At 42.3% G+C, this 10806-nt stretch overlaps 1 protein-coding gene across 1 annotated transcript; it reads right to left on the minus strand.

The window, feature by feature from the left end:
* Window positions 1-1759: 1759 nt before the first annotated feature.
* Window positions 1760-8514, minus strand: LOC105829539. Its single transcript, XM_036294196.1, has 2 exons — window positions 5531-8514; window positions 1760-5486 (listed from the first exon to the last, which is right to left on the minus strand). Exons 1-2 carry the CDS (start codon window positions 7521-7523, stop codon window positions 4873-4875), a joined length of 2607 nt encoding a protein of 868 aa, XP_036150089.1. The 5' UTR covers window positions 7524-8514; the 3' UTR covers window positions 1760-4872.
* Window positions 8515-10806: the final 2292 nt, after the last annotated feature.

Below are 10806 nucleotides of genomic sequence, written 5' to 3' on the forward strand. Positions count from 1 at the left end.
CGTTTTTATTTTAAAATTCAGGTTTCCATGACATCTTCCAACAAAAAATGACATTTATTAATTTAATTAAAAAACCGACTTTTAATAAAAAGACTAACCGACTTTTTATAAATTAATAAAAAGTTACGTTTACGTCATAAAATTTATAAATTTGCGGAACATTTATTTATGCCGAATAAAGAGTTAAAATAATACTTAACAATAGGCAATTTATTTTCTGCAATGCGCAATTTAGTCGCTTAATTAACCTAACTTCCGAATGAGAATAACGAGCGGCAGATGTTCATCGATGGTGACGAGCTTCCCGTTCGAAGCAAAGACGTTTTCCATTCCCTAACATTTTCTATGGGAAAAGACAGCCGGTAACTCGAGAGGGAAACGTCAAATACTTTCGCCGCATGCTTCTCGCAAATTATCGTTTGCAGTATCGCTCCGCATGGAATAGTTACGTGTATTTGCAAATGAAAGACGCGTTAATAAAAGTTGCGATATCGATTAACTTTTTTATTTTTTTATCTCTAGTCATTTCGCCGATGCGATTAGAGTTTAAAACCAGTTTGTAATTTAATAAATAACTTTTCTTCTCTTTTTCTTTTTCTTTCTCTCTTTGCCTTCTCTCTTTTTCCTTTTATTTCTCTTCCTCTCTCTTTCTCTCTCTCTTTCTTCTCTCTCTTCTTTCTCTTTTCTTTCTGAAATCTGTTAGTTTTCTTAGCCCCGTTACGCGGTCGTCATAAAATTAAGTCGGCACTCGTGACTGCCAAGATCATCTGTGTAGGTTTCACTTTGTGCGCGCGAACCCTATGATATCATGATTGGAAAAACACTCTGGCGCGGAAATCTGGAGGAGTTGGCTGTCTACCAGAACGCGATTAGGCTACAACGTGCTATGGTAATGTTGCAACCGCGTTTAACTGCCGTGCCGCATCGCGTAACGCAAACATTTCGGGCTGGCGATCTTTCGCGCGCGCCCGAATGCATATAAATTTTGTCCCGCGTTCGCGGCGGATATTTTGGCGCGCGTAAACCGCGAATCGACGTGTCAACGAAACGCCGGCCGGGCGATTCCCTCGACGAGGTTCACGCCGTGGTCTGCGGTTGACGTCGATTAATCACACACGTACACGCACATTGGACCTCTCCGATCGCACATATGCGTTATACGGACGTACATGCTGCGTGGGTGTATGTGTGTACGTATGTGTGTGTGTTTGTGTGTGCGTGTGGATGTGTATGGGTGTGCGCACGTTGCGAGCAACGACGCGGCGGTGACTTGCAAGCTACGCCCGCCGCCTATCATATTAACGTGTAATTGAAAGATATCCGGTCGGAAAGCGGCGCCGTGATTTTTTTGTGGTGTCACTACGGACGGTTGCGCTCTGCGGCGAACGATCGCGGGGTGACTTGCACCCCACTCGAGGCGCGACCACTCGAGCGGAATCATGTCGTCTCATGTCTGTGAAATCCCCGAGTGGGCGACACTCGTTACTTGGTCTTCGTCACCTGAGGGCATATCGTTATGGCTGGGGTTGAAATCCTGAGAGCAGTTGTCATCCGCAATTCTGGACACGCAATGCTTGGTATACATTTGATAGGTAGACGTCTTCTCTTCTGATAAAATGGAGAACTATTTTGTTATCGTTATATCGTTAAACATTTCAAATTTGTAACTCTTTGATCTTTTTGATGTCACTCGTATATTGTATTTCTTGTGTCGATCTTTTTTGACGTTAGAATGGTAATTGTTCGGGCGTAGTTGTTGCAAGCCAAAAACGAACAAGATCAACCGCATCGATGTATCATAAAGCCGCACATGTGTAAAAGAGCGTGACATCGTAAACAAAGATGCTCTTCGTGTTATTAATAATAACCAGTGATCTCGCCTCGGACGGAGGGAGGACTGCTTGGCTTCTCGGCGTTTAAGTTGGCTTCGGCTCGTGACGGGGCCGCCGTCATACGAAAACATTCCTCGTCGATTTACTTTCGGGAATCCACGCATAAACGTTGACGTATTTAAGGGAGGCTGTAAACCATCTATTTCGGTGTCTCGAATGCCGCGGATGGTCGCAGCGTCCCGGATTATATAGCTCTATGCGTGAAACGGCGCTAACACATTGTGGAATTTTCACTCACTTCCCGGGTGACCTTCCATTACCGGAATCATCGCGACATATTTACGAGGCGTTCCATTATTAGAATGCTAAACACACGAATTTTCCATCAAATTCGCCGTGTGAATAACATGCATTTATGAGGCCTCAACATAACTTAATCGCGCAACATCTCCCCCATCTCTTTTTTTTCCTAAATATTTTTACTTTGGTAATAATAGAATTTATACGCCTTTAATTTTATTAATACTTTTTCCTCTTTATGGGAAAAAATAAGTTATCACCGGCATGCAAAACGTTAATCAGTCGATGACATAATGTTGATATGTAAGTTCCAAATTGCAATCAGACCTGCAGAAAATTCGTCACACTTAGGCGCGATAAGAGTCGAGGCCAGTCGACGAGGACTTTGTTTTGTATACCGGTGATGTTCGTCCTCGTCTTACAACGGCTGCCGGTTATATCGGAATTGCTATCGCTACCTGGGGGAGGCCTCGTCGTCGGGTAGATTTGCTGGTTGAACGGCGGTACGACAAGGAGTTATGATATCGGCGCCGATCGCCGCGCCAAGTGAAAACACGGTGGCGTGAGTAATATACAACCATAGGGCGATCTTTTATAGTGCAAGAGACCCCGAAGGGAATGATCCGCGCACGGTTACGTCTCGCGTAGATAGGATCGTTCTAACCTCGCCGGGAACGAGAGGAGAGGGTCAAGGAGGAGCGGACCCGGAGAGTAGTCAGCGGAATCTAGTCGTAAATAAAAGTAACGTCTGCTACCAATGCCAATCCCGTCTCGGTTTTGTCGTTATGCTGCGTTGTTACGTCTCCCGACGAAGGGTTTAATCGTCTCGATATATACCGAAGCGAGAGACTAAAAAAGTCAATTGTAAGTATTTGAAAATAGTAAAGCTGCGAACGTCGCTACTATTAAGCAAAATTCCTTCTTGTCTTTCCGAGTAAGAAGAAATAAGAATAGGATTTGCGATGTCAACTGAATGTTGTAAGATTCGTCGAAGAAGAAACGGCGTTCTATTATAAATGTGCATTTAACGACTAGATGCCGCAGATCCCTCGAAAAGAATTATCCCGGGGCAAATTTTATGGACTCTTAGAAAATGCACACGAATGGCTTCTGATCACTTCGACAAGGAGCCGGAACGCTATGCCGCGCATCGGACTCTAACCCGAGCGGCATCATTCAATGCTCATTATTCGTATTCCGTTAGACGTTGCGAGCAACGTCCGCAGAAGAGCACGCGGAACGTCCGCAGGAGCAAATGACAGCCAGGATCAGCGGGTGAGCGGTCAGGAAAGTGGCACGGCACGGCATGGCACGACCAGCTGCCGTAACCGAGGCTAAACTACGTCCGCGTGTCTTCCACCAGCGCGAAGGTAATCAGGGCCACGGGGTCCGCCATTACCTGCGGGCATTATCGACGATGGTAGTAGCGCAATATGGTAGCCGGTGCCTCGGTATCGCGGTAGTGTGATGTGCCGACCGGATTCAACGTTTCTCCTTGTACTCGCAATTCAAAGAGGAGAGTCCGGTCCGTCCACTCCCTCGTCGAGGAATACCGGACGCGATGCGTATGCCAGTGCCGATTAGATGCCGGCAGGACGTCTGCGATTTGAATGATTAGACAGAGAGGGGACGACGATTCGGAGATCTCGCCGGTGGTCAAATAACAGCCTCCGGCCCGCGTTCGTGACCGGTAGGCACGCATATCCCGGCGCGGTGGGTCGATAGTTCGTTCGTTTGGCCGAGGAAGAAGTGCCGAGAGTCCATGCCGGATGCACGCCGATGTACACGTAAGTACACGTGTCTGATTGAACGACCTAGCCGTTCTCCAACCTTATCCTCCTCCTTCTTTTCCTCCTCCTCCTCGTTCCTTCTGCTGTTGCCTCTCGACAGGTGCGTTGGTCGGGGATTAATGCTCGATCGTCTCGAAGATCAAAAAAGCTTTTAAGGCGAGCTAACCGCACTGTATACGGTAATTTCGTGAATGCGGCCCCGCTTGATTTCCTATCCACTTTTAATCGTAAGTGCGAGAAGGCGAACGTGTTTATGGGAGTGGAGAATAATTTCAGGAGGCGGAGGGCGCGCACGTAAATCGTACCGGATGATCCAATGGAAATTATTTACGAATCCGAATAAGTCAGAGCTTAAGCAATACCAAGCTGCAAAATAATTAGATATATTATGAGGACGTCATTAAATCGTGTATTTTATTACCGATCTTTCTGTTAATTTCTATAATTTTAAAAGTAAGAAAATTACAATTCACTTTTTTGAAAAAATTATTTTACACTAACATTATTTATAAGTATGATTTTGATTCACAATTGAAGATATCTGCAATTTTTGCAAATATGAATTGAACATTTTCTCAATCTCTCTATTTTTAAAACGTTGTTTCCCTCATTTACATATATATTAATAAATTTTATGTGTATTTTGAAATATTTTTAAAAAGAAAAAAATATTACGAAAGAGACTATGAAAGATTGCAACGTAAGAAACTGCTGAAACAAAATATTATTTATTTTCACGTTCATTGTGTTCGTACTTGTTGCATCGAAAGCAAACGGAAATGAGGCAATCAGAGATTGAAGCTCGCGGAACCTTGACTTATTACGTCGCAGCAGCGAGTCCGTCTTAATTAATTGAGAGAACTGAATTATGCGAAGGTGCACGCGCACCGGAACTTACATTCCGTCGCGAACTACTCGTGACGCGCGCGGAATGGTGCGTTGTCGCCGCTTCACGCCACCTCGTTTGTCTCCCCGTCGCTGACGTCGAGCCGCGAAAAGGCCTCCGTCCATTGCCGCAGTCCCAACGCGTCCGCGGCGTCGCCACGCAAGCAATCAGACACCACCTGCTGATCCTGAGAGGACACGTGGAATCTGTTCGCTTGTCCCGTCCTCTTTCTTGCGCCGCTACTTCCTGAAGTCTCCATTACCACCTCACCGGCGTGAGAATCGCGTGGCTCCCCGGCGGCGTTTGCGTACGCGTCATTAGCGTTCCTCAGGGTTGACCGCACGACGGTGCGAGACTCGGAGAAGGAGCGGAACGTTTCCCGCTTCCACGGCTTGTAGACGAGATTCCTGAAACGCGGCACGCGCCATTTGTCCAGGTTTTCCTTGCTGTAGGGATAAGGATCGCCGGGTAATCGTACATAATCGCCATCGATGATGTAGTCCTTGCTCGAATCGTCGTCCACGTTCGAGTTGAGGGTATTATTGCCGCTCGATTCTTTCTTTATTGATTTGACTGAACCGCTGTCAATCGATGAATCGTCAAAAGCGACATACGTAGCACCTTTGTCATTTAAATTTATATAATTGGAGTGTGATTCCTCGTAACGTTCTATTTCATCTTGTGCGTCCTCGTCTTTGTAACAAGATTTAGCCTTTGCGTACATCCAGAAGACACGATAGAATCTGAAAGATGTGCAATCTTCTTGTGATCAGTACTTTGGAGTTGGTTTATGGAAATCTCCATTTCCTTGTCCGCGATAACATCCAGCGTTTTCGCGAAATCAGCATCCGTTTGCTCCTGATCGCTGCTTGTCCGAGATTCTAAGAGGGATTGGTCGCTGTTTAATGTGTCATTCGAATTAGGATCGTTAGACTTTCCCTCGTTTTCTCTGTTCGAATCCGTTTGCTGTTTATCTTCTTGTTGATTGAAAACCTCATCGTCAACCTTCTTTGATATGGAATCTTCAGGATGCGTAGAGAAGGTTGACGCGAAAAATCTCGGATATTTCATCTGCATAGTTCTATTAACAAGAGCCAAGTTGCTTGAAAGCGACTGAGTATGTCGTTGGGTAATGCTATTTGCATGCGAATGCACGTAACGAATCTGCGTGCTCATAGTGTGCAGTTTCTTGCTGATAAAATCCGGCCTTCGCGGAGATCTGACTCGCTCTGTAGATTTCAGAGATTTGTGCTTCGAGTTTGCCTGCTCTTCTGCCTCTCTATCCTTTAAGTCGTCTTCGGCGGATCTCACAGCTTGCACATCCAATTTCGGCTGTGGCGCTTCCGGACGGATTGACATCGTTTCCACGTTCTCCGTATTACCGGCCGACAAATAATTCTCTTTGATATTCGAGATCGATTTTATCACGAGATTCTTCCAGGCGGTAATCTCGGTGTCCGAGCCCGCTTCTTCCGGAACGTTATACTCTTCGACGATTATTGTCTTCTGCAGCATGTCCGGGGATGTCCTCATGATTTTTCGGAGCTCTTCAGAACTCATATACCAGCTCGCATCAACGCTATTTCGTTGCGCCGAAATAGGGTCGACGCTTGAGTCGTCCTGATGCGACGGAGTCGAGAGATAGTCCGCGATTGTACCTTTCAGGCTCGATGCGTTCGACTTCTTCGCCGAATCGTCCAGCGCTAGGACAGCGTCGCTCTTCACCCCTTCGTCCTCCGTAGTATCGCTACTCTCGAGGATCGAAGAGGCGTTTCGAGGCTCTCCCGCGCCTCGCCTGGAACTCGCGGTCGCCGGAGCGATATCCGGCTTTGGGTGTTGCAGTTTCACACCCCAAAGCCGCTTCGTGACGTATAGCTGGCCCTTTTCGGCGAACTTATCGTTATCGTTCACCGCCTCGGCGGCCGGTTGTTCCTCGGCGAGTTTCACGCCCCACTCGTAACGAAACGAAGCTGCGTCGGGGTCACTCCTCGGGTTATCGTCCGCCACCATCTCCGCCCGGTTCTCGTTACTATCGACGGATTCGCCGTCCGTACGTATTGCCGGCTTTTTCTTCTCCTTGTCCCTCTTCTCGTCTTTCTTCTCGCGCTTTTCGGGCGTGTTAGGCTCCTTGATAGGTGGCTTTGAGTTCCTAGGAACGAAACCCACCATCGTGCGCGCCGGCACGATGATGTATCTATTCGGGGTGCACAATCCCATCAGCGGCTGTTTTGTCCGTTGCGGTGGCAGGCGATAACAGTGTCTCGGACTCGTGTAACAACGATAATGCGAGGCCACATCGAGATCGCCTCTCGCCGCAAACTCGATCGCGTCGCCGTTTCTCTCGGATCGATACATCCTGCCGGAATTGCTCCACGGAGAGTCGGGGTCTATCACGCGTTCGGAAGTATTTCCAGCCGCAAGACGATTCGACTGCAACGTATCGTAGATCGCTGACTGTTGAATCGCGCACGCACGTTCGCCGTTCACCGCGTCACGCTCCTCAGCGCGGATGTTCACATACTCTAACTTCGTCGTCGATCGCACCGCGCAAAAGTTAACTAGTTTTTGATTTACGACGTCGACCTTGTTCGAGTAGTCCGCAGGTCGCTTGGGAGCCGGTATTTCTGGCCGATCGAATGTTGTTGCCGTTGCTGCACGATCGACGATCGTGGTGTCAATCTTGTGGCTTTTATTCTCTGCAACATGATATTTCATCCATGACCTACATCGTTTGCTATTACGTGATAAAATTTAGAATAACATTTTCAAATTTTTCAAAATTAAATGTGCTACATAATTCAGAATACAGTACACGAATACAGTAATTTCTACATTATTCTATTTTAATTATAATTTTAATTGCATCACATGTGCATTATTATACTGTTTGCTTTCTTACTGAAAATATGGGACGCATGTTTTACTAAATATATTATGACGTAATGGCAAAACAACATTAAATTGTCGTAAGATGAAAAGAATATTTTTATTGTAAATTACGTTATTTTTATGACAAATCATTGTCTTAATATAACAAAGAAAGGAAGAAAAAAATTGTATCATGAATTGTATAATTTAATTTTTATGTATTGTATAACATACGTTATATAATAATAAGTAATAAACGGCAAAAATAACCTCTGTTCCTAAAATGACATCGACGTGTGGCTCACCTGCAAATTTATTAAAAATGTCCTTCAACCAAGTAAGAAATTCATCTCGGAATCCACCACTCTTCTCGTCAGCATGCAAGACGGATGCTGCGTAAACACAGAAACTCTCCATTATAAATGCCATTATCACTCGTAGGATCGAGTGCACGATACTTTACGACATAAATACGCATGTATTTATGACACCTGATTACATTGACGTTTAGGATGACTGACCGGTAGATAAATTCCTTCGGAATATAGAAGTAAATAACCCTCGTATGACATCAGCTGGATCGCATTGTCGCCGCAGCATCGCGCCCCTCGAATACGAAGGTAACGTGCGCATATTTAGATATAAATTATACTGGTTAAATTTTAATGGTAGATCTTTCCGAATCTGTTTGATCCACTATTATGAAATGATCTTATTGACAAGAGCTTGTCAGATTGTCTTCTACCGAGTCTGACTTACCTGACTCCTTGTCTGATTTGTATGCGATTTTGTTTATCGTTGAATGAAAATGCGAGTGGAAACAACACAGCCTTGATTTACCATCATATCCTATCTAAAAAAGGTTCTAAAAAAGGAGATGTTAAATCGAATCGAATTTATTGTTGCCGCTTTTCCGAGATGCTGATTGGCTGTCTCGCTATAAAGTTGTTAAGTGCGTTGTGACTGTCTTCACTTCGTGTCATTTCATTTCCAGCTGTCAAACTACTTCGTGTCATTTTCAGCTGTCAAACTGTCACTTTTGATAGCTGATTGAAATAATTACAAGAAATCAGGGAAAAAGAAAACAGAGCCAAATAAAAAATATACGAGAGGAAGAGAAAGAGAGAGAGAGAGAAAGAGAGAAAGGGGGGGGGGAGAAGTAAGAATCCTTTCTAAAAAAGGGCATGGCATCGATACTCGCATCTCTCGAAGTATTCTTGTCGCTTTTCCGCGATGCCGATTAAACGTGTGTCAATAGTTTTTAAAAAAGTTTTGGTGTTGTAATTAATAAAAACATTTTTTTAAAAATTATTTTGCCCGGAAAACTTGAATTTTGAAAGCTGGACGTGAAGTGCTAATTGAATATCGACAGATTTATCTATTTTAACGCAGTTTTCATATAGTTCCGGACGCGTCCAATAATTTTCTAAAGAGTTCCAGTGATATAATTAATTAAAACATTTTTTAAACAATTACTTTGTCCGAAAAACTTGACTTTTGAGGGCTAAAGGTGAGATGCTGTTCAAATATCGACAGTTCTATTTATTTTAACGGAATTCTTATATAGTTCCGGACGCATACAATAAATTTCTAAAGAGTTCCGGTAATATAATTAATTAAAACATTTTTTAAACAATTATTTTGCCCGAAAAACTTGAATTTCTAAGGCTACACGTCAAGTGCTATTCGAATATTGACAGATCTATTTATTTTAACGAAATTCTCATATAGTTCGGGACGCGTACAATATGTTTCTGTAAAGTTCCGGTGATATAATTAATTAAAACATTTTTTAAACAATTATTTTGTTTGAAAAACTTGAATTTCTAAGGCTACACGACAAGTGCTAATCGAATATCGACAGATCTATTTATTTGAAGGTAATTCTCATATAGTTTGGGACGCTTACAATATGTTTCTATAAAGTTCAGGTGATATAATTAATTAAAACATTTTTTAAACAATTATTTTTCCCAAAAAACTTGAATTTTTGAGGCTACACGACAAGTGCTAATCGAATATCGACAGATCTATGTATTTTAACGTAATTCTCATATAGTTCGGGACGCGTACAATATGTTTCTGTAAAGTTCCGGTGATATAATTAATTAGAACATTTTTTAAACAATTATTATGCTTGAAAAACTTGAATTTCTAAGGCTACACGACAAGTGCTAATCGAATATCGACAGATCTAATTATTTTAACGTAATTCTCATACAGTTCGGGACGCTTACAATATGTTTCTATAAAGTTCAGGTGATATAATTAATTAAAACATTTTTTAAACAATTATTTTGCCCAAAAAACTTGAATTTTTGAGGCTACACGACAAGTGCTAATCGAATATCGACAGATCTATGTATTTTAACGTAATTCTCATATAGTTCGGGACGCGTACAATATGTTTCTATAAAGTTCAGGTGATATAATTAATTAAAACATTTTTTAAACAATTATATTGCTTGAAAAACTTGAATTTCTAAGGCTACACGACAAGTGCTAATCGAATATCGACAGATCTAATTATTTTAACGTAATTCTCATATAGTTCGGGACGCTTACAATATGTTTCTATAAAGTTCAGGTGATATAATTAATTAAAACATTTTTTAAACAATTATTTTGCCCAAAAAACTTGAATTTTTGAGGCTACACGACAAGTGCTAATCGAATATCGACAGATCTATGTATTTTAACGTAATTCTCATATAGTTCGGGACGCGTACAATATGTTTCTATAAAGTTCAGGTGATATAATTAATTAAAACATTTTTTAAACAATTATATTGCTTGAAAAACTTGAATTTCTAAGGCTACACGACAAGTGCTAATCGAATATCGACAGATCTAATTATTTTAATGTAATTCTCATATAGTTCGGGACGCGTACAATATGTTTCTGTAAAGTTCTGGTGATATAATTAATTAGAACATTTTTTAAACAATTATTATGCTTGAAAAACTTGAATTTCTAAGGCTACACGACAAGTGCTAATCGAATATCGACAGATCTAATTATTTTAACGTAATTCTCATATAGTTCGGGACGCTTACAATATGTTTCTATAAAGTTCAGGTGATATAATTAATTAAAACATTTTTTAAACAATTATTTTGCCCAAAAAAC

This window comes from Monomorium pharaonis, unplaced genomic scaffold, assembly GCF_013373865.1.
Source record: "Monomorium pharaonis isolate MP-MQ-018 unplaced genomic scaffold, ASM1337386v2 scaffold_109, whole genome shotgun sequence".
In the NCBI taxonomy this organism is placed as follows: domain Eukaryota; kingdom Metazoa; phylum Arthropoda; class Insecta; order Hymenoptera; family Formicidae; genus Monomorium; species Monomorium pharaonis.